The 25,328-nt window shown below is 34.4% G+C and overlaps 2 protein-coding genes across 2 annotated transcripts in view; one reads left to right on the forward strand and one right to left on the reverse strand.

The window, feature by feature from the left end:
• LOC136813906 (pyridoxal kinase-like) overlaps positions 1-25,328 on the reverse strand; it is a 217,365-nt gene that overhangs the window by 178,408 nt on the left and 13,629 nt on the right. The gene's annotated exons all lie outside the window — the stretch shown is intronic.
• LOC136813802 (uncharacterized) lies at positions 13,607-15,250 on the forward strand. Its single transcript, XM_067070291.1, has 2 exons — positions 13,607-13,680; positions 14,142-15,250. The coding sequence occupies exons 1-2, from the start codon at positions 13,641-13,643 to the stop codon at positions 15,137-15,139; spliced, it is 1,038 nt and encodes a 345-aa protein (XP_066926392.1). The 5' UTR covers positions 13,607-13,640; the 3' UTR covers positions 15,140-15,250.

Below are 25,328 nucleotides of genomic sequence, written 5' to 3' on the forward strand. Positions count from 1 at the left end.
TCGAAGTCATCGAAGGGTTATCGAAGTCATCGAAGGGTTATCGAAGTCATCGAAGTCATCGAAGGGTTATCGAACGTCATCGAAGGGTCATTGAAAAGTAATCGAACGGGTAATCGAATACTCACCCAATTTACGAAATTTCAGTGATCGAATGCATTCGATTTTTGTAATCGAATGCGTTCGATTACCTGTCATCGAAAGCAGTAATCGATAAATAATCATTCGATTACTTCGATTATCTTCGATTACTTCCATAATCGAAGCGTTCGATTAGTACCGTCTGGAAAAATGGAACCTACGTGGGACTCTAAATTTGCGAAAAAAGTGACCCTGAATGGGACTAAAATTCCAAAATTTTCTCAAAATTTCTACTTTTTTCCAAAATTTTCCAAAAATAGGCACCCTACGAGGGACTGATTTTTCTATTTTGAAGTTTTTGCGACCCTACCTGGGACTCGTTAAAAAAGGTACCCTGACAAGCGGAGCATCCCCGTAACCCATCTTGCCCTAGTCCCCCCCCCGGGTTGCTGACGACTGCTAAAAACTTGTAAACAAACTCTGTTTGCAAAGTTGGGAAAATGGTGGCTTCTACTGTTGGCTGTCTTTCAGCCTTTTTGAATATTTGGTTAACTTTAACACCTTCAAAGTGCATTTTGATTGCAAAGGGGTTTCCATGTTTTTATGGTTGAAATTGCATCAGTTCTATCAAGTTGCACTTCATTTTTTTTACCATACACCCTTATTATTCCAGGATGTGAACACTTTGAAAATTTATGATTTGCTTTATATTTTTAGATTCAAAAATTCAAGACATCATGTCAGCTTTACAACTTTAAGACTTTCTTGAAATGACTAATGGACAGTTCGAAGCTTACTTGAAAAGACGTGACATGAGCAGCACTGGAAATCATGATACCCTTGCTTCACGAGCCTTGAATGCACATGATCAAAATATTCCTGTGAAACAGCTACCTGAAAACTACCCATCAAATATCGAGAGGTATCTGACGACAGAAAGGAATTGTATATCAATACCATTAGAAAGGAATTCCCAATGGCTGTGATCAACAATTGTTTTACTCCTCCACCTAACCTTGACATGCCACCTCCACTTCCAGTCATTACAGAAAAAATTGTGAGTTCACATCATGATCATGACTTTTTTAAGATACAAGAATTCAACTCAAAATTATCTTTCAACGACTCTCAATTAAATGAATTAGAAAAAGCAACACGATCCCAATCAAATTCTAACAGCTGGTGGGAACAGCGTAAAGGAAGGATTACAGCATCCAAATTTTACGAAATTAATTCAAAAATAAAATAGATGGCAAGGTCAAAAACAACGAAAATGAGTAATATGGTTCTGTCCCTTTGTGAACCTAAAAAAGTTAGTGCAGAACCACTAACTTGGGGCAGAACTAAAGAGAAAATTGCTTTAGAGGCATTCATGAAATTTGAGGGTATTAAGCATAAACTTTCTTCTGGTTTACACGTTTACAAAAGCAATCCGTATCTTGGTGCCACTCCAGACGGCATATTTACATGCAAATGTAAGGAATGCGTGGAAGTGAAATGTCCATACAGTCTGAGAGAAAAATCCATCATTGAAGGTGAAACTTATAGAGAACTAGGTTATTTAGAATTGAATAACAATGAACTAAGACTGAAGAAGAACCATTCTTACGACGCCCAAGTGAATGGTCAAATGGCAATAACTGGTACACAATATTCGTTTTTTGTGGTATGGACACCAAAAGGACCACCTCTCATTCTCAAAGTTGCTTTTGACCAAGAGTATTGGTATGATATGCTACCGAACTTGAGTTTATTATTTAAATAGTATATTTGTCCATATTTGCTATGCATCAAAAAGATTTTTCATTGTCCTGTGTGCTCAGATATTTGTCTTAGTGAAGAGGAAACTGAAGAAGAAGATATGATAAATGTTTTGAATGTGAACAATGTTCTTTGTGGTTTCACAAATACTGTATTGAGAGAGAAAATAAGATTTGTATTTTTTGCTATGATAATGAGGAGTAATCCAGTGTAATTTTTGTATCATAATTCTTTACCGAAATAGAAAATAACCAAGACAATAATTTAGTAATTTTTATAATATCTCATTGAATTTCGTTTTGACTTTTCCCTGACAACGCCCACCGTCCTCGGTCGCCCAAAATTTTCCATAAACGCCCAAGAAACTTTTTGACTCTTTCTTTGACTTTTTGTAGATGTGTACGATAATTTTTCGGCAAATCAAGAGCTATATATCCGGGGGCAAAATTGGGCACTGGGACTTGCCCATGGTCAAGGTCTCGATTTATATCTCCAGCATACAATTTACAATTATTTTTATCAAAATCCTCCCCATTTTTTCAGGTCGAAGTGGCGAAACAACAAGCTGCTAATTTCAAAGAGCCATTTCAAAAGCACGACCCTTGTTCGTTTATAGGCATGGCTCACTATAGCTGGGATTATGCCCAGCAGACCCACTAGCCAGCCAACCCACTTCAACCTGGACCAATTTTTTTGAAACACCCAGGAGGTGTGGTATATTTGGGATTTGTAATGACGACATAAATCTCCAATATAACCACTTGATTGACGAAATAAACACAACTAGCCGTATGTACAGCGTCGCACGCTGCGTGTCCCAATCCAGGGAATCACTATACATATAAACGACAACTCGACATACAAACTTAAGTATATATTAACATTAAGGGACTATTTTGACGAGAACTAATTTTGGCAAGTAGCAAATTATTAAATTTTGGTGAGAACTTTTGCAAATTTTGTCTAGACTCGCCAAAATAAATGTTGATCAACTTTGCATGTCAGCCTCTTTTGTCAGTCTACTTTGTTTCATTTTCAACATTTTGCAAAAGGTAAATTTTAAGATTCGGGTGTTGCTACCATCTGCTGGGGTGTATTTTCTAGGAGAGCCTGTTGGGAACGTAAGAGAAGATTGTACAGATTCCGGTATTTTGTGGGGGAGTGTTTGCCCACAGGGAAAATCTTTAATCATAAAAACCCCTGATTTTCGGAATTTTTTATTGGTCAGCCGTGATGAATTTTTTGTTTCATTTTCATAAGACGACAAAAAGTGAAGGCGTTTCGCCTTTTTTGGTCGGGCGTGGGCGGAATTATGCACAGTTGATGAATAATGAAATTCTCTCAACATTGCGAAAAAACACGGTTGCACCTACGAAGATAAAAGTTCCTACTTTGGAGTTAGAAGCATTTAAGTCAAGTTTGTCCACGGAATCAGACAGTAATTCATGAAGGAAACCACACTATCTCTAAAGTTCCTTTTGGAACACACACCCCACTGGGAATAGTCAATGCAACTCGGGTGAAACAAGGCATGTCCAAAATAAATTTTGCGTGACGCGCATCGCCCCCCATTATCCCTTAACTTTCATATAAAGCTCAAAAGAATCGTATAAATGAGAAGATTTTGAAAAGTGCTTGGTCAAAAATTGATATTAAGCCAATCTCAAGATATCGGCCAAAAACGGATTTTGACGTTATGAAGTACGTCGAAAAAACACGTTTAAATGACGTCATTATTGAAAAAAGGCGATAATCCCGATTAACTTACTGCAGTCAAAGCAAAATCTTGACTGAGATGTTGATTATTTATTCTGAAATATTTAATGAAAAAAAATTTGAAAATTCATGATGACGTCATCATTTTTTGACGTATTTTAATTTTTTCCCGACAACAAATGACGACATTTAGGGACCGTGCACAAATTTTGTTTCACTTTTTAACGAATCGATACGAATTTATTCGTTTCGTTTACGATCCTTTTCGTTTCAAATTCGTATTGAAGGTAGAATTGTCACAATCTAAAACGATCTCAAAACGATTTGAAACGTTTTCGTTGAAAAACAAAAAACATGAAACGAATGCAACAGAATTTTATTATGAAGGAACGATTTGAGAACGATTGAAACGAATTTTAAGTTTCCAAAACGATTTGAGAAAATAGAAACGAATTTTAAGATTCCGAAACGATTTGAGAAAATAGAAACGAATTTTAAGATTCCGAAACGATTTGAGAAAATTGAAACGAATTTTAAGTTTCCGAAACGATTTGAGAAAAATTAAAATGAATCACGTGTGTCAAGTAATATGCGATGCGAATATATATGCTTCCTTTATTCAAAAAGTGTAGTATTTATTTGTCTCTCCTATATCGACTATTATCGAACATTTGCAAATCTCTTTTTACAAATTTTATCTGAATTTCAAATATAATGTATCGCATATTTCCTATTAGATATCTGATCAGGCAAAAATCTTTATTCTGAATATTCTTTTCTTTTTTGGAAGTTTTCGTCAGTCCAAGCTCGCACAATTATGGAAAAAAACCAAGCACTAAAAGATCTTTCATCCGTGAAAATGTATTTGCACACCCACGATCAAAAATTCGGCAGATAATGAAGTATTAATGTTAAAACAGTGAAATGACGTTGTTTGGGTATCGTAGAATATCAGAGAAACCTTTATAAAAAGTCGAAAAAATTTTTTTACTGCCTCCCGGGTTTTTTTTATTGGCCTAAATCTCCCCGGGAAAAAGTGTTACGTATAATTCAGTAAATTAGTTTTGTTTCTAGAAAAATTAAATATATTTTAGAACAGTAAAATCTAAAAACTGATATACTAAACAAGAACTCTATATACAATAATATATTAATATGATAATCCGAGAAAGCCACGTCAATGCTTTTCATTAAAAATCAATCGTAAAAGGGGTTACGCACGGAGAACGAGTCTCGTGTTCGCAAAGCGAAAGGGATTCTATATAGCCCACTAGTTATGTAAGAAGAGGTGGAGGCTATCAATCCGCTGCTCAAAAGAATATCGTACTTTTTTTCCGAAAATCACAAATCACAAAGAAATTCCGAAAATCTAAATTTCCATAAATCTAAAAATTAAAATCGGATCAAAACTCAAAATACTGCGAATCTTGTGATGATGACGTCATTTTGGCCCTAAATGACGTCACCGAAAGGGTAATAAACTTTTAACTTTACTGAAATTCTCGACCGTAACTACTTGGTCTAATGTCGACATCCCTCGTCTAATTCCGACACCCTTTTTATCAGCTGAAATTGATAGAAAGGTTGAAACTGTTTTTCTTTGCTTAGTGGTCAGAGAGTAATGATTCTTTTTCAATTAGTGATTCAAGCGTAACGTGAATCTATTTACAGAAAGTTAAAGGAAGCAAAAATTCCCGAGTAAAAAAGAAAAATAACTCGGATAGTTAAAGGAAGCACAATTTCCCGAGTTAGAAAATCAAAAAGGACTACAAAAATCCCTCGTTACCTGGTTTAATCAAAAATATTGAATTTCCCTTGTTTTGTTAAGGGAAATATTCTTGACAAGTATTAAAGAATTTCAAGTTTTTATTGCATACATTGATAAAAAGAACTGTTTGGTTTTCACGAAACGAACGAAAGTGCCGAAAGCTGAATTTATTTGCTTTGGATCGTGTCACGTGTGTGTCGAGTAGTTTTGTAATAATTTCTATATATTTCATCAGTTTTAATTTCACTGACTTTTTGGAAAGAATGGAGTAAGAGCTCATCAAAAAATAGTTTTTTTTTACGTTTTTCTATTATTTATTCCGAGAGTTCAGTTCTTTTTGACTGTTTTGTTTTGATTTTCTCACGCTGCTTACCCAAATGTTAACCAATTTTTATTTAAAGTCGTCCTAAGGCCTCATAACATCCCTCTCTAATTGCATTCTTGATAAATTTTCCGATCCAAAGAGGGGTTAGCCATTTCCAAACTCCTTTCCAATCTCGAGTTATCGCATTTTTTCGTTTTGAAGACGTCATCAACTGAAAATGGCTAAAGATTCAGCCAAATTTGAAAATCGTACTCAAGCCTTATAAACCCTCCCATCTCATTCCCCATAAAATCCCCGATAGAATGAGGGGTCAACGACCTCCCAACTCCTTTCCAATCTCACGTTATTGCATTTTTTTGTTTTGATGACGTCATCAGCTGAAAATGGCTAAAAATCCAGTCAAATTTGAAAGTCCTACTCAAGCCTTATAAACCATCTAATCTCATTCCCCATAAAATTCCCGATAGAATGAGGGGTCAACGACCTCCCAACTCCTCTTCAAGCTCGAGATATCGCATTTTGAAGTTTTTCCCAAACCCGTGACGTCATTGGGTCCCTTTACCCCTAATGTTATCAACGGTCAATTCGCGAATTTTGAAATTTTTGCGGTCAACAGGTACCTTGTGTCCCAAGGGTTCAAAAAAAAACAAAAAACGTCAATTTTTTCCAAGGGAAAGTGGGTTTTTAAATTTGCGAAAGATTGACACTGCAACGACTTCTTCTTAAAAAACGCTAAATTTCACGAAATTTTCAAAGTTGAAACTTTCCAGCGGCTAAACATGGTGGAATAGTGGCTAGACGAAAAAAAAGGTGAATTTCCATTTTTAGGGCCCGCATATCATTGAAATTTTGTAAATTTTATCTTACGCGCATGCGTTTGCCAAAAGAGTCGCACTCCGCTCGCTAACGCTCGCTCCGTGCGTAATAAAAGGCAACTTTTTTGGCGAGAACTATTCGACTTCCCTTTTTAAAGACAATAATAGCTAATAATTTTTTTTTTCAAATGATTGGAAAAAAGGACATATAGGATAAAAAGAAAATTATCATATGTATGAATAAAAACAAATAATGAACTACTTAAAGGAGACGTCAGCTTTGGGATATAATTTTTTACCATTTTTCTAGAGAAGATACCTACAATGAAAAAAAAGTGATTGCAAAAAGAACGAATAAAAAATCTTTTTTTTTGGCTGAGTTATTCAAATTTTAATTTTTATTGTTTTCACTCTACGGTGGAGAAAATAAACGAAAAATGTGTGGCAAAAATTAGAGCTGACGTCCTCTTTGATAATAAAAACTTTACTTTATTGTTCCTTTCCGATACTCGTTTTACCTTCTTTCTGTTCTTTCATATTTTCTTTCCTCTTCACTTGCCTGCACTTCGAGTTAACGACTTCATTTATGTCCAACGTATCGTATTCTTGCTTAAACTTCTTTTTTGCCTGTGTCAAGATATGTGTTAGCCTCTTTGGCGATAATGGTTGAGTTTCGATTTCATTTTGGAGGTACTTTCGCTTAGAACCACTCACACGGCCGATTGTAAGCTCGTCTGAAGTAAACTCCTTTGTTAATTCTGCCTTTATAAAACATGCGCACCCACTTTTCTGCCTGATTGTTTTTGCCTTTTTTCGCTTTTCATTATTACGTTCAGTGGCATCGCATACGTTTTCTCTTATGTCGCTGATTTCAATGGTGGGCAGCTGAGGGTCATTATCGCTTACCCCTGATTTTTTTGTTAGTATTTCAGTCGTCTTGTCAATATTTGATGGGTTGTCCTGTAAAAGACTTAAAAAATAACTCCCTGAGTTTTTGGCAGCCTCTTTTTCCTGCTCCGAGGGGTGAGCATTGTCAGAGATTCTGATCGAGTTTAGAAATGATGATATTGGAGGAAGGATTCTGGGAAGATTAGGCATTGGAACATGGTGGTCATTTTTTTGATGTTTGGGTACTTTCCGGGTTTGGTCGATTTATTGCTTTGTCGTTTTCCATATTGAACTTTTCTTTCTTTTTGGAGATCATACTTTCAATGGATTTGACACGCTGATCTATGCGGTCAATCTTTTCATTTTTCTCACTTGTTGATTTTAAAAGGTTCTTGATTTCTCGAAGTTCAGTTTTCATCTCCTGCATTTCAGCTTTCATCTCTCTCATTTCAGTGATGAGAGCTTCAGAACTTGTGTTTTCAGTAAGTAGAACAGCGCCTTCGAGCTTATTAAAAGATCGCGTAGAAGGCTTTCTCATGGTTGTGCTAAAGACTTCACTTAAGCATTCTAATTCATCTCCACCTTGTTTACTATCATTTATTTTGACATCGCCACCAATATCTGCTGCTTTTTGTTGCTTCTTATTCGTCGCTGCTTTTTGTTGCTTCTTATTCGTCACTTTCTTCTTCTTCTCGCTGGCAACCTCCTTCATCTCACTTACAATCTCCTTCCTCTCGCTGACAACCTCTTTCTCATCCTTAGAAACATCATTCCCCTCGGTGGCAACCTCCTTTCTCTCCTTAACAGCTTCCTTATTTCCTTCGGAATCATTACTTGTTTTGTTGATGTCCTTGATGGAAAAATCGATGTCCCTCAGTTGCTCATATAAGCAAACTTCTCCATCTTGTCCACTCACCTAAAAATAGGAAAGGATTATGATCAGAGGGACAAATTTTGGAATTGCAATCCTATCACCTCAGATTAGCCTGAAATAACTCACTCCTAAAACGTCTATCAGTTGTAAAAAGCTTGGAATCAAATTTACTCAAAGACAATCAAAACTTACACAGCACACCCAAATGAATCCCCGGAGAAAACATTCGTTGGGAAAAAGTAGTTTTTTTATTTTGCCGAAAAAATAAAGCCAACGTTTAAGGTAGTCAATTTTGAAAACAGTAAACGCAAACAAATAAATATCTAAATACCTCTCCCTTGAAAGGGTCGTTTGTTTGCACAACAATTTCTTTATTCGATTTTGAATTATGAAGAACATCACCACATTGAAGGTATTTAGGGTCTTTCAAAAGTTGGATATTTCTTTTCGGGAAATCACGTTTGATTATTGGCTTCCGTACTTCGTTGAGCGATACCCAACAGTTGTAATCCTTTGGATATCCAACCCAAGAAACTTTAATTTTATTTTCTTCGATCAAAAGAATTGTTGCTGGCAGCCAATGTTTTGATTCCGGGTCAAGAGCGTGAATCTTTGATTTCAATTTTAAATCCATTCTTCTCTAACGAATACGAGCACAATAAGCAATGTGAGCACAATAAGCAATGCGAGCACAATGAGCAATGCGAGCAAACTCTAACAACTCAAAACTTATACTGATTCGCTTTTGTCACGTTTTTAGCAACATTAAGAACGTTCGAAAATTGTTTTTTGTTCGAAAAGTAATACTGTAACGAAACAATTTTAAAACGAATTTTGAAACGATTTTTGAAACGATTTTTGAAACGATTTGAAAAAGGCTGAAAGGGTTTTATCGTTCGAAGCGAATTTTGTTGAAATGAATTTTATACACGCTTTTTTAAATAAAAATACACTTTATAAGAATGTCCATGATAAAAATGGCCAACTAATTAAGAATAATGCTAAGAATATCACCGTCATGGAATTTTGCTACTCTCGGGTACCTAATAGCCGGGGGGGTTGGAATAAGCAGGGGGGTTGGAAAAAATTTCAAAACTTAATAAGCGGGGGGGTTGGAATAAAAATGTCCTGGGTGGAAAATGTTTGAAAAGGAGGCTAATACAGCAGAATTAAGACAAAAAAGGGAACTTTCAAAAACATTTTCCCAAAAATTAATAAGCGGGGGGGCTGGAATAAGAATGTCCTGGGTGGAAAATTTTCAAAAAATTAATTTGAGGGGGGGTTGGGCGGCTATTAGGTACCCGAGAGTACTCAAGCTAAGAATGCCATTTTTAGAGCATTTTCAATTATAAATTGTCAATTACTCCCAAGTAAGGATCACTCCTTTCACAAAAACGTCATTTTATGCTTGAGACGTATGTACTAAATGTTAAATCTAGTCTGAATTAGGATTCTAAGAATGCTGTAAGAATGTTTTGGGATAAATCTCCCAAAAAAGTTAAGAATATCCATGATGAAATGGATTTACACCATTTTTATAAAAAAAAGCGTGTATCGACTCAAAGAGCAAAGAGAAGTTTATTGCATTGCTCTAAAAGCAGAGCAAAAAGAAAAAGAAATTAAAACAAAAAACGGTGACGTCATTTCAGTCACGTATTCAGCAACATTTCATTGGAACGTTCGAAAATAGTTTTTTTGTTCGAAAACTATTTTTAAACATTAAAAAAAATTTTCGAAAAGACTTTTAAAACGATTTTTGAAACGATTTTTGGTACGATTTATCAAACGATTTTCGAAACTTCTCCAAAACGGCCAAAACGTTTCGTACACAAACTACCAAAGAAGGAATCGACCAAAACAGTCTAAAAGATAGCTATGTTGTCTTACCCAAAGAATGCAAAATAAAATGTTGATACAAAATAAGTTTTTTACGAAACAATTTGAAACAGCGTAAAAACGGGGTTAATTCGCTATGCTGGAATACATTTAAAAGGGATTGCGATCTGAAACATCAAAATAAGTCTGAAACGATTTTTGACAACCTCGTGCCCTTTTTCTTTGTTCATGGTTTGTTAAAAACAGTGTATTAAAAAAGAGCCTGGACACGAGATTGGTTTATCGCTGAAAACGATTTCAAAACTTTTGATGAAAAAATTGAAAAAGTGTATTATTAAATTTTTACGACTCGAGAGTTAACATCATTCTCTGCGTCAAGTTACCAAGCATGACAACACTTACATTTTTTAAATTAAATTATTATGGACGATGCTGACACTGGCAGTGAAAGTGAAGATGAAAGTGATTTTTTTTTCAGCCACTGGGGATAAAATGAAGCAGCTAAATGCTAACGAGGGATGAAAAATTTCCTGATTTATTTGGGTGGGAATTTCAAATTCTATTGTTTACGGCTCGAATATCCAGTGGGAATTTACAAATTGTTTGTTGTTGCCAGTGGGGATGAGAGTTCAGTTTTTTCCGATGGGGATACTTTTTCGTGGTATTTTTTTAACCGGGACGATTTTTTTAGTGGGTGGGGGTTCCCACCGGGTCTGTGATACAGGGGTGTACTGTACTACCACTGCTTGTAACTGTTTCTGTTATGTAGCTTGCTTTATATTTTATGTTTTAGCCAATTCGAAGAAAGTTGGACGCCCTAGTATTGTTTCAAAACATCCTGAAATCATTGCATCAATCAAAACCTTCATCGAACAAAGTACGTCGGCTGCTCATCTTCGTCGCCGAAATGACGTCATGTATACGAACGGTGTCTCATTAGATGACATATCAAAACATGTTTTACAAAAACATGGGATTTCAATGAGCCGTAAAGCCGTGCACTACCTGTTAAATCCACCAAGAAAAGGGACAATGTCAAGTAAAAGATACAAAGGTTTTATCCAGGCAAGAGTGCCTCCTAAAAGAAACACTAAAGAGAAAAAAGAACACCCAGATTTTCATTTTACTTCTGCTCAGGTGAAATTAATCAACAAGCTTTCGTATTTGTGTTCAGATAACACATTGACATTGTCAGTTGACAATAAAAACAAAGTCGAGGTAGGCATTCCAGCAACCAGCAGGCGTAGCCAAATTCGAACGTTTTATTTAACTGAGGACTCTCCAAATTACAACGATCACGATTTCCCTCATTCAAATTGTAAACTTGTGCCAGCAGGATATCAAATATTGCAGCATAGAACTTTTAGAAGTTCCTCTGTTCAATCACGTCGTGGTAATTTTGAAATATACTCAAAAAGGCGAAGTCGCTCCGTTGATTCATCTTTAACAGGCCTTAAGAAACTCAACAAAAAAATTTGTATTGACAGAGTTGGGAGGGAAAAGTTGAAAAGACCACTCTCCGGACCTCTTAAAGTACATGTTTTTCCTTCTCGGGTGATAGAGGCCACCAATGTTTTGCATGCAAATCACTTGATGGAATTAATTTTAGGAGAAAAGAAAATTCGTCTTATCGATAATGTGGTTTTAATAGCTGATGGAGGTCCAGATTGGTCTGTCAAAGGTGTTATAAACTTTCTTTCGATGGGTTATCTCTGGAAGAATCTTAAACTAGATTCTTTGGTAATTCAATGCTATGCACCAGGACATTCTCGGTTTAATCCCATAGAGCGCAGTTGGTCATTTCTAACCAAAAAGATAATCGGAGTTGTGCTGCCCGATGATATAGATGGTAAGGTACCTGATGTTAATGACAAAGCTGGTTGGTTGAAAGTTTTAGATAACGCAACTGAACTTTGTTCAAAATTTTGGGATGGAAAGATTTATGATGGCTTTCGTATTAAAACGAAAAACTTCTTTAGCGATGATCCCTTGATCAACCCTATCAAGGAAACACACAAAATTTTCAAAGAATTCACCAACACCAACAAAACGAAGCTTAAACAACGCGAAGATTTAAAAGCCCTTCAAACTGTGTACTCTTTTCTTGTGAAACATTCAAATCGAAAAGCATACCAACTTGAGTTTTTTCGTTGCCAGAATGACACGTGCGATCACTGTAAAGAACTTCCATTAAGAGAAAACAAATTTCTAGACACTGTTAAACTGTTCGGAGGTTCTTGCCCCGTTCCTCAAGGGAGCCAAGTTTACAAAAATCACTATAAATCTTTATTGGAAATGTTGAGAAATCCTCACTCCAACAGAAAAAAGACAACCTCTCACGGAATGTGTAAAGAAGGATGCTCCTATTCTTTTTTCTCAGATGCAGATAGAAAAAGACATATGCTTCTGATGCATCATTAAATTTTTCACCTTACTTGTTTTATATTTAGCTGTTTGATTATTTTGTTTGATTATGTTTGATGATTTTTTGAAAGGGATAACCAGAAAGAAAAGTTTGCCTTATTCGTTCTGAATAACACCTCCAAAATTGTAAAATTGCTTTCTCAAATCGACGTGTTTAATTTGAAAATTTGGTAGTTTCCCTCTAGCAAGAACAATTATTTCAATTTGTTTTACTTTGTATACCCCTGTATCACAGACCCGGTAGGAACCCCCCACCTACTGGAAAAATCGGCCAAAAAATCATCCTTCGTTAGAGAAATATCATGTATCCCCATTGAAAAACTACACTGAACTCTCACCCGCACAGCATTTAGGTGCTCCATTTTATCCCCAGTGGCTAGAAAATTCCCACCGGGTCACTGAGACAGGGGTCAATTTGTTTCCAAAAAGAAACAATTTGTTTCTAAATGAAACGATTTGTTCCAAAAAGAAACGATTTTATTATAATCGAAACGAATTCTAATCCTTTCAAGTGATTTTCTTTTTATTGAAACGAATTGTATCCAAATGAAACGATTCGACTTTTTTCTTTTTACGATACGATTTTTATCTTTAAAAGAAACGATTTAAAACGAATTTTGGTAGAATGAAACGAATAAAACCGATTTCGTGTTTTTCTAATCGTTTTAAAAAATAAATGGGACGATTTTCAAACGAATTTATCATTTGAAAAATCGTTTAACTGTTTCTTCTTAAACGGTTTTTTTTGAAACGATTGGAACAAAGTTTGTGCACGGTCCCTTAAATATTCTGAAATGTTTTTAACAAATATTTCAGAATCGTTAATTTACAACTCCAGTCAAAATTTGGTGTTGATTGCATTAATAGAATTGAAGTTATCGCCGTAATGACGTCATTTGAATCTTACTCATGACGTGTTTTTTCGATGTATTTTATAACGTCAAAATCAGTTTTTGAGCGATATCTTCAGATTGACTTAATGTAAATTTTTGACCCAGCACTTTTCGAAACCGGTCGTTGATACGATTGTTTTGAGCTATATACGAGAGTTAAGGAATAATGGGAAGCGGTGCGCGTCACAAAATATATTTGGGATATGCCTTGTTTCACACGAGGATGCCCTTTCAATCGAAATATCAACTGTCAACCTATAAAATGGCTGACTTTAACACTCCTAGAAAACGCAAACATAAAGGTAATTATTAAATATTTAATAGTGTGAAATATTTGGTCTAGGAAGAAAGGTTTTGTCTGAGAAGTGCTACTTTGTTTTGAAAACCAGGATAAAAATTCATGCCAATTACTAAAACGGTACTGTCCAAATTCATTTAATATTGGCCACATACAAACTTTTTTCCTATTTCACAAAGCTCTAATGAGACTAATTTCGAGTGTAGTATAGTTTGTAGGCAGGGTTCAATCGATGATGGAAAGTGTGGTGGAACATAGATCCCCTGTCAAAAGGGGAAATTTCCAAACAAATCTTCTTCATGCCTTTCAAAGTTTTTATTGAATCTCTCATCTTGAAGTTTGGAAAATTTGCCTGAAAGTTGAAAAAAATGTATCCATTTAGGGATTGAACCCTGCTGCCGATTTTGTAAATTATTGACCAAATTGATCTGAAGAGTCTGCTTTTACCTTTGTCGTTTATTTTAGATCTCACCGACTTGGTTGGCTTTGTATCGTATGTGAGTCCTCCAAAGTCAAAATATTTTGAAGTTTTCATTCTTGTACAAGAAAAAATGGAGAAAAGGCTGGTTGTATACGATGTGAATCAACATGGATCGTTTTTAAAAACTGTAGATAAAGGAGTCACAATCACGCATGTTTCAGGAGCAACCAATGGTGATTTTTTTTTCACTGATCAATCTAATATTGTTTACATGTCACCACCTTTTGAACATTATGAAATCCCGATACAGATCAGCACAATCAAAGAAGCCATGACTGAGGTACATATGTTTTCTCGCCTTCATCTGGAAGTCTTGATCACAAGTACAAACATACCTGGAATCAGCAAGGAAATGCTTCCTTATCAACAGTTATTGGTTACTGACAACAGCTTACCACATCCAAAACCACTTACGGTATATTCAGACATGGTTGGAAAGTTTGAAGTTAACAACTCATACCGACTAACTCACATTACAGTGAGCAAATTCAATAGGAATCGCATTTTGAAGGGTTCAGATCGCTCGGAACAAAGTGAACTGTTAGAAGGTGCTATCAAGTTACTAGCTGTACCCACCACAATGAAAGTTGGACGTATATCCAGTGTGGAACTGTCATCGTTAAAAGACATTAATCTCTGCAAACACTGTAAAAATCCAGTGATATACATTCGTTCAATTGTTACTTGTGAAACTTGCGACCAAGGAATGGCGCAATCAGATGTCCTCACTACATCGATTGTTAAATTCACCCTGAAAATTACCAGTCGCTGCATGCCATTGTGTTGTGACCGCAAGCTCATTGAAAAACTCTTGCAAAATGATGGTTCGGACATAGAACTCATTTTATGTGAAATGTTGAACAGGAATGTTCAAGTTAACATTAAAGAAACATCAAATGAAGTTCTCTCCATGAAGAGAATACCTGAATTTAATGATGCTGCAGTAAATAATGACAGTGAACTAAGTAATGATGAACATTAAATTACCAAGAATGATTGTGACAGTTAAAATGAACTCGGTCCTTATCTGATGGAAGAACATTGTGAAAACTGATTGTACTGTTGGTGATTTACATTTTTTGTTACTTTTACTTTTTTGAAAGGTTTGTTAGATGTATTTGAACACAGGAATTTTTTGAGAATTTCTTTAAATATTTTATCATTCTACCACTGATTGGTTTCAATGTTTTTTATGTTTATTATCCCTTTTGTTAATATTTCTTACTGTTATTTATGAAAAAAATGTATATAAAAATGTATATATGGCAAGAAGTTCTGAACACCCAAATCTCATTTATTTTAGTGTGAAAAATGTGTCTAATCTTCATGAAGTCTAATTTTTTTTTTTTAATTTCGAAAGTAATGGGGTACATGCTTTTTAATAATAACAACATGGAGTTGAAATGCGAGACAACTAAAAACAAGCTCAACCTAAGGTTTTTAATTTAGACTACGTTATATCTTCCTTCGCTCCGAGCGTAATACTCCTCAACTTCGGGATATGAGCACTGCCTCTCCGGATAGATCGCATGCGCAATAGCGACACGCATAGTCGCATAATCATGCTAATTATTCAGAAACAACAGACGGCCTTTGCAATCTAAAATCAAATAAGTGCATAATCATGAATAATTATACGGTCCTTGTAAATGTATTAAATTAATTCTAATTTATGCGTGCATACTTTAATTGTTATGATACTCGGTGGGAGCCACTAATGCCCGCCTAGCAGTGCCTATAGACCAAGAGTAAGGCCTGGAAGATGATTCTGTGTGAATTTTAAAAAGCATTCTTTATTTTTGACAATAATAATATAAAACCCAGTTAAAAATGTCAAATAACTCCGAAATAATAACTCAAAGTGACTAAAATATGCAATTTCACTGGTTTGAGAGATGCGACATAGCGTTTGCAACCTACTTTTTTTTATCTCCGGCTTCAAAAACAATGAAAATGCTAGATCCTAACCACTGGCACGAAATGTAAAAAGTCAATTTTTTGTGTGGTTGTCGGTCGTACTTTTAGATATGAAATCCCATCAAGATCACGTGACCATTGCGATAGAATTTCTGTGCTAGACCAATCAGAAGCTTTGCGGATTTTCGAAAGTAATATCAACAATAAATGTTTTGCGATATCCGTGCGATATTAACTTTTTTTGCTTGGAAAACCTTTTAGAGCACTTTATCTAGTACTTCGGGCTTTTAAATCTGTGTGCAGTTTTAAATCTTTTTTTATCTCCTTAATCGTGAGGATATCTTTTTTGATCTCCTTTATCGTGAGCATAATAGGTCACTTTCGTTTTGAAAAGCAGTTTAAAGCAGTTTCTTCAATTAACAACATTATTTGATGTTCATACAGACATACGTTGTGTTGGTTCTTCTTCATATTTTGAGATTCTTATTTTCTTTCGGATTTTAATTCACTGGTTTTTCATTTTACTACTGAAATTTAAAGAAAACTGCAAATGTAATTATATTACACTTGCACAAAAATAAAAGATAGCATAAACTTGTCTGTGTCATTATCAGGCATGCAGCTACACACTTTTGAGGTTGCATGCGAACTTCTTGCATCCTCTTTCTATACTTACTAAACCTACTTAACTTACTCTACCAACTTAACCCAGACAAACCCGTCAAGCTTTTTACTCAAAAATATTTGTCTATTTCTAGCTCAGACTTCGTAGATTTTTACCGTCTACCACTGAGTAATCTGTCAAACGTTCCGAAAATTCTGCTGTAAAAAATATCCAACTCGCAAATATGCTACCCTTTAAAATTTCTAAAGCTGTTTTAGGTTCCTTTAACCAAGCCAATAGAAAACTATTTGGTGAGACTGCTGGAATGCAATGTAGTGCCATTTCACTTTATGCAATTTTCTGGTCAAAATTTCGCCATCCACGTATTTGGAAGTCATTAGACCTTGATAGTATTTTAAAAGAAGGAGACAAATTGTATAAGCTCTTAAATGTGCGTGTTTACCTATCTGTTGATGAAATGCCACGATTTGTTGAAACAAATAGTATTCTAACCAAAATAAAATTCTTGAATTTAGAACATGGTGAAGCTAAATCAATTGATGGTTATCCTTTTTTACAAATCCCATTAAGTAAATCTCAAACATTATATTTTGATTCAGTAATGATAATAAATGGTTTTACAATTGCAATAATTAGAAGAATTCAAGGATTTTTCTTGTTTGACTCTCACAGTCGTAACAATCATGGACTCCTTGATGAAACTAGAGGAAAGTCTTGCGTACTGAAATTTGACGATATTTTTGAGCTTGAGAAATACATTCAATTTTTTTATCTAACAGAACAGGAAAAAGAGTTTCAACATTCAAATTCAATTCATTGAAATAGCTGAACTGAAAGAAGATTTAATCCGAAAACTTCAAAATAATTATTTGAAACTGTCAAAAAAAAACTATCTGTAAAGCGCAAAAATGATACTGCTGATGTTGATGAAAATGAAATCATAAAGCGTCAAAAAACCCAAAAAAAACAAAGCAATAAATTGTATTATGAAAATAATAAAAAAAAAAGTAACGAACATAGCAAAGTTTATTATGCACACAACAAACAAAAGATACAAGAAAAAGCTAAATGTGGCTATAAGGTTAACAAAAGGAAATCAAATGACAACTGTAAAGTTTACTATGGAAGGAATAAAAACTCTTTGAAAGCAAAGCAAAAAGAAAGAAATATGCAAAATACCAATCTTGTTAGAAAATTCCCAGAGCTTGTAAATGAAGGTCCTTTTTACATATGTGTATGTTGTAACAGATGTCTTTACAGGCAAATAGTTATAAAGTACTCACCTGAAAAGTATAGTATGCCGCAAGAAGAATATTATCAAGAAATTATTTCATTTGATGGACAATTGTATATATGCAAAACTTGTCACAATAAACTTAAGAAAAATAATTTACCTTGCCAATCTGTTAAAAACAACCTAACTGTTGATGAATTACCATCTGAATTTCATTCTCTTTGTAAACTTGAAAAAATTTTAATTTCTCGTCGAATCTTATTCAAAAAAACTGCAACAATGCCTAAAGGTTAGTTTCCCAAACTTAAAGGTTCGATTTGCAATGTGCCTATAGATGTCGAAGATATTGCTAATACTTTACCAAGAAGAGCAAGCAACAATGGCCTAGTTATTGTTAAACTTAAAAGAAAGTTAGAATATAAAGGTCATGTTGTTTTTGAACCAATCAGACCTGATTTCATCATGCGCATATTACATTATTTGAAAGAAAACAACCCTCTATATCATGACATAGAAATCAATGTCAACAATATTTCAAGTGACGAGCCAATGATACAAAATGTTTCAGATGTTAATGATGAAAAAAACTCTAGTGAAATTAACTAATGCAGTGTAAGTGTTTCTAATGAGGATGGTAATGAACTTAATGGGCCAATACAAAATGATAATTCAGACTCCGAGGATCTTGAGATAACTGCTAACCCACTTGATGCTCATCGCTCAAGTGCAAATGAAACAACCTTAATGTCAAACACTCCTACAGATGCCGAAGTTGACAATGAGATTTTAGCATTAGCTCCTGGCCAAGGTAGAAAACCTCTTTCAATGTTAAATGATGAAAATTGTGAGATACTAGCTCATTCCCATTTATTTCCCAAAGGTAAATTTGGCTATAAAGTTGAACGCGTTGTTAAACTAAGCCCATCTAAAGTATTTTAACCAGCGTTTGTTGAACTATACACAAAATTTTGCTTCTGACCCGGACTACATAGAAGTCTAGTGAAGGACTAGTGAAGATGAAATTAATGAGTTGCCTGAGGATAGTACTTCAATTTTCAAAAATTATATGCTTGACCGGTACAGTGATAGGCCTAATAAAGCTATTGCTGAAATGTGTTATGCGGAATTTTTAAGATTCTACAGTGTTGTCTATAAAGAATGTGATGAATATGACTGTCAACCAAATGAGCTGGATGATAATTTGATAGAATCAAACCATCCATCAAGCAACTATCCAAAGATTGTCAAACTTTGTTCAATAAAAAGTAAATTAAAATGCCGCAAAGTTCCACTTGTTCTTCTCCTTCATCAGCCTAACAGAAACAAGAACCCTGAAGATTACGCACACCACCTCCTTATGCTGTACTTACCCTTCTTTGATGAGAACGAATTATTGTCTCAAGAACACAAGACTTACACTGCAAAGCTATTGGAACCAGGTGTCATTGAAAGAATTGAGAGAAACCGTTCTTTGATTCAGCCATATGCTGGTTTAGTAGATGATGCATTAGAAAGGTACAGAGCTGATTTAATACTCAACATAAATGATTTTGAACAACAAGATAATGATGAAACAAATGCAGAGCTTCAAAGTAGAACAAACAATAATGAAGAATCAGATGATGAAAATAACAATGACATTACTCATGCCAGAGCTTCAATTCCAATGGAATCAATTTTGCTCCCAGATAATGAAGTGAATGCTCGTATTAGATCTCTAAATCACCAACAAAGAGAAGTTTTTGATGTAGGTGTAGTTCACAAATGGGGAAGAGATTTTGTAAAAAACCTTTCTTCAAAAGTGCCTAGATGTATTGAGCCATTTCATATTTTCTTAACTGGTGGTGGAGGCGTAGGAAAAAAGCCATTTACTCACTTCAATCTATCATTCTTTGTCAAAACTTCTTATGTACAGAGGTGGAGAACCCGCAAAAGAAAGAATTCTAGTGCTTGCGCCGACGGGTGTAGCAGCAATTAACGTGAATGGGACTACAATCCACAGCGGTTTGATCATCTCTAAAACAAAATTTACAAAAGAAACTTGCATGTGTGGAAGTTATTATGATTGATGAAATTTCCATTGTTTCTAGCCGCCTGTTTAGAAACATTGATGAAAGGTTGCGCAAAGTATTTGAAGTTGATAAACCTTTTGCCGGAAAATCAGTTCTGCTTTGTGGTGATTTGTATCAACTGCCACCTAATTTTAAAGATTTTATCTATAAACCAGATTGCTCCACAGTACATGGTATAATTGGGTTTGAATTATGGCGTAAATTCATGAGATCATGAGACAGAGAGATGATATTGATTTTATTGACCTCTTGAATCAAATTCGTTTAGGTGAGCTAGATGAAGAAAAGAAAGAGCTTTTAAAATCTAGATTTATTGCAAAGGACAGTCCAAATTATCCCTCTAATGTAACTCATATTTTTGCAGAAAACAAACCAGTCGATGCATATAACATGGAAAAACTCAATGAATTACCAGCTGAAAAGCATATTATTTTTGAACAAGATGAAGTTCCAAAGCATTTAACAAGCCAAGATCTCAGATTTATTGAAACTGTTAAAGCAAGAGAAACAGGTGGTCTTGCCCGTGTATTAGAATTGAAAGTAGGTGCCCGAATTTTAATCTGCAAAAATATTGACATTACTGATAGACTCGTTAATGGTCAAGTTGGAACAGTGAAAAGATTTAAATATAATTCCAGTAATACCATATCTGGTGTCTATGTTGAACTTGATGATGTTCTAGCAGGTAAAAAAGGACCCAATTTAGATCACGTGTGTAGGGAAAATGATTGGATATTGATTGAAAGGGCAGAAAGCACCTTTAACACACGGAAGGAAAAGAAAAAGGAAAAACCTTTAATGATTCGGAGAACTCAATTTCCTTTAGTCTTATCATATGCATGTACAAGTCATAAAGTCCAAGGGCTAACACTTCAATCAGCAGTAGTAAGCTTTGATTTGTTTAAACAGAGATATTTCAATCAAGGTCAAATGTATGTTAGTTTATCCAGAATGACAAACATAAATGGATTGTTTTTGACTGGTGAATATGATAGAAAAGCTATTCGTGCAAACAATGAGGCAGATAATAAAATAATAATTACCATAATAAAAAGCAGCAAATACGAACGTTTACGAAAAGATAGACCTTTGCATAAAATTGAAAGTTTTTCATCTGCTTTGACTCCTGGTCAACATGTTCAAATTTCACTCCTTAATGTTCGCTCTTTGAAAAAACATGCTATTGACATTACAAAGTGTAAAACTCTTATGTACAGTGACTTATTATGTCTTACTGAAACTCAACTGATACAAACGAGGTTGATCAAATACTTGGCGATTTCAATATTGAATACAACAACAATTCTGTTAATCGATTCCAAAACACTGCATGTTGCTTTAATTCTTCAATTCTAATTATAGATTGTCATAGAGCGGCAGGTTACACTTTAATTATATTTTCAAAAGAAACCTTCAGTAACCGACCTACCAAACTTTTAATGTTGTACAAACCACCTGATTATTCAAGAAACAGTTGTCGTAAAGACTTGTTAGAACTTATAACATATGACAATATAGACATCGTTGTTGGAGATTTCAACATTGATGCTTTAGATCCTGAAAACGCATTCCTGAGTGAAGTACTTTCTGCATATAAAATGATTGTAGATGAACCAACCCATCTAGCAGGTGTTCTTCTTGACCATGTTTATTTAAAGAATAGCTTTATAGATAAAAAAGAAGTCAAGTGTTTTGTAAAGAACGTGTATTTTTCTGATCACGACGGAGTTTGTTTTATCATATCAAGCAACACTTAAATTTCGAACCTGTTTGACCTACATAACCTACTTAGCCGATTTGACCCACTTGAGAAATAGTTTTTTATACGGGGGTATAGGGGAGGGTGGAATTGAAGGAGTTGCAAAACTCTAGAGCAATTAAAATAATTTTTGATAAACTGTAACATTCATTTAAAACTTTGCTGCTGAGATCTGCAACTCCTTCTGACAATACACAACCATGTGTATGTAGATCTTTTTTCGTTGAAATGTAGAGAAAGCTCCAAGACAGTTCATCGGTTTACATAAACTTGTTCAAATTAAATTTATTTCAACGCTGAAATGTTATATGCACATGATTGTATTGCTTGGGGGCCTGATTCAATACGGCTGGTGTGAGGATTTTGTCTTTTATGTCACATGTTTTTGTTGTTGATTTTCAGAAGTAACTTTTCAGGTCACTCTATTTAAATACATTAAAGGAAGAAATTTAGTTCTCGCCAAATTTAATGTTTACAAATTAAATTCCCGTCAAATTTAAATTTTCTCAATGTTTCACTATTTAGCTCATAAAAGTTCTACTTTAAAACATTTCCTTAAAACTTTTCCCTGTCATCGGCCACAACTTCTTCCTTTAATGTTAATTGACTGAGCCTAACCAGTCAAGTATCGTTGTGTTTACTAAAAGTTTTATCTTCCTGTGATGTGTTAGGAGTGTTGAAAGACTCTGGATGTCTGTGATCAAAATTAAAATTCAATATCGTAAAAAAAGGACTTTCCTCACTAACCATACATTTTCTGCTTATTTTACACATACTAATTTGTAGTTTTTTGTACCTTGGATTTTTTACAAATCAATTATTTAAATCGTTTTATACAGAAATTTGAATTATTCTTACACCAAAATTAGAATTATTCTTATACCAAAATTAGAATTAATTTCATACCAAAAATTAAAATTATTTTTATACAAAAATTTGAAATTTTCATACACAAATGTGAATTATTATTGTACAATTTTGAATTATTTTCATACCTCGCATTCTATAAAATCATTTTTTGGACCTACCTCCGGGTGCCCCGGTGGAGGTTCTATAAATTAACCCATGTCCGTTCGTTCGTCCGTTCGTTCGTCCGTCCGTCTGTTACCAGCTTTTCTCAGGATTGGCTCATTAGTTTTTGCTGATTTTTTGCACAATGATGCTAAATGGCAATGCCCAGAACGTGACGGAGCCCGATTTTTGAGAAAAAATTTATTTGGGCAAATTTGGGCCAAAAACTACCTAAAAATAGGGTTTTTGGACTCTGTGCAAAATCCTGTCATTACTTTTTTCTGATTTTTTGTACAAAGATGGAGGGCAAGACTCTCTAAAGAATGACTGAAGTGGTTTTTCCCGGGAAATTCTTATTCGCCTTAAAAGACGGATTTTCTTATTTTGGGGAAATTCCCTTTAACCAAATAATCAAATAGAGTTTTTCTCAATGTTGACTCATAATTTTTTTCTGATTTTTTGCACAATGATGCAAAATGGCAATGCCCAAAATGTGACGGAGCCAGATTTTTAAGGAAAATAATTTTGGGCAAATTTGGGCCAAAAACAGCTCAAAAGGTTTTTTGGGCCTGAATGGTTTAAGTGATTTTCGTATTTGGGGAAATTCCTTTTTACCATTTTACATTATTCAACAAACCAGCTTTATTTTTCCATTCGTAATTACTTTTCATCGTCATGGTTTATATTTTCTTTTTTTGATATAAATCTCTTTTATAAAATTCTGCACAATTTACAAAAAAATGAACACTCAAATCTCTCTATTTACGAAAAATAATGGACAAAATGTATATATGAATGAATTTGGTGTTGAAATGAAAATGTTGGTAATTCGTTGGTTGTTTATTGTTGTTTGGTACAACGTACTCAATCATTTCACTCATCATGGGTAGGTACTTTTAACCATATGGTTTGTTTCTTCACACCTGAATACTGAAAGAGTTCATAAAAGTGATAGGTAAGCTAAAGGTCTCTTTTTGATCCATCAAAATTCGTTAACGCAGACACTTTCACATGCGTTTCTAGGTAAATCTTAGAAAACAATCATTTTATAGTCCTTCCATTTTCATTCAGATAATGTCTTTTTAGAGCTTCAATTATAACGTCCAGCCATCTCTCAAAGAAGGTTAAAAAACTATGATAGTCTTTTGTCTCGAAGAATATAAGGGATTTGTTAGCTAGTTAACAAGCGTTCTGTTTCATTACTCCAATGTACAAAATATTTGATAAAGAATGGGACTGCTGTAAGAAATTAATCATGAGTTTTAAAGAGTGATGTGATTTTGTTCCTGTTGGTATTATTTACCTGGGACTTTAATATCTTCATTGTTTTATTGCAGGGATCAATCAGTAACCAAATATTTGTCGACGACGGAAATATTGCTTCTCATCCAATTGTTCGAATGTCAACACTACAAAAATCGAAACAAGGTACAATAAGCATTAAGTTTAGTGGCTTCACTTTTGCTTGCCCGAGAAAGGCTTAATATTCTGCTCTAGCCCTTCAGGCTTTAAAATCAATGACTATAAGCCTCAAAGGGCTTTAAAGTTTGCATAGTGATCAATTGATATTTTGATGAATAATATTATATCAAAAAGTGAGAGTTTACTATAATGATTACCCTATCAATAAAGTCAACTCTTGTTTTTAATTTGAAGAAAATATTTAAAATATCTTTTTTTCTACAGAACTTCAATCGACGACCATCTATTTGCAAAATTTGTACGTCTCTATTTATTGGTATGATTGAAAATACACACGTTAACGTATCCTAAACACTATCACGTTTCACGATAAGATTAGAACAATGTTTTTTTTTCGAAGCTTATTCGTCATAATTAATCGTTATTGTACTATTATGATGCTACATATTGTTTTTTGGTTCATTACACCTATCCTAATTCTAATTCAATGTCTGTTGGAATGAAGTTGGTATTGGACAATGATGATAGACTTTATTTCGACTAGAGAGTATTACATATTTTTAATATCTTGCTAAAAAGTAATTAATATTGTACAATAGTAATTTTGTTAATATTTACAGACAATTATATGATTATCTGAAACAAAATTGTTCAAAATTTTTATACCGTAAATCACCGATTAAGATCCCCGCTTGAATTCGCGCCCGCTCGAATAAGCGCCCCTCAGTTAGTTAAAATAATTTTATAAGCGCCCCGCTCAAATAAGCGCCCCCCTTTGAATAAGCGCCCCCTCCAGGGAGGGGCGCTTATTCGAATTGGTGGCCTAGGCTAATTTCCGGGATAAGAATTTCTCTTCAGATGATTAACAGTCGAAAAAAATTGGAACAAAAATAAAAATCAAGGTCTTTTAGCTTTCTTTTTTTTTCTGTTTCTTTTTCTTCAGATTCGTTTCTTCAGCTTGCTTTCAGTTGTATCAATGCCGATAATCTTTTGCTTCTTTTCTAACTTCTCAAGCAAGAATTTTATCGTCGGTAATTGCTGTATATTTAACAGGAACCACAAGTCCGATTTCATCCTTTTTTGAAGTTAAGTTTAAGCAGATTCCGAATTTGTTGATATACGAATTTCTGA

This window comes from Clytia hemisphaerica, unplaced genomic scaffold (genome assembly GCF_902728285.1).
Source record: "Clytia hemisphaerica strain Z4C2 unplaced genomic scaffold, Clytia hemisphaerica genome assembly, whole genome shotgun sequence".
NCBI classification, from domain to species: Eukaryota; Metazoa; Cnidaria; class Hydrozoa; order Leptothecata; family Clytiidae; genus Clytia; species Clytia hemisphaerica.

Excerpts from the sequence above, each read along its gene's own strand:
- LOC136813802 (XM_067070291.1), top strand. The coding sequence starts at position 13,641 with ATGGCTGACTTTAACACTCCTAGAAAACGCAAACATAAAG. Across the intron at positions 13,681-14,141 it reads TAGAAAACGCAAACATAAAG|ATCTCACCGACTTGGTTGGC; the intron begins GTAATTATTAAA and ends CGTTTATTTTAG.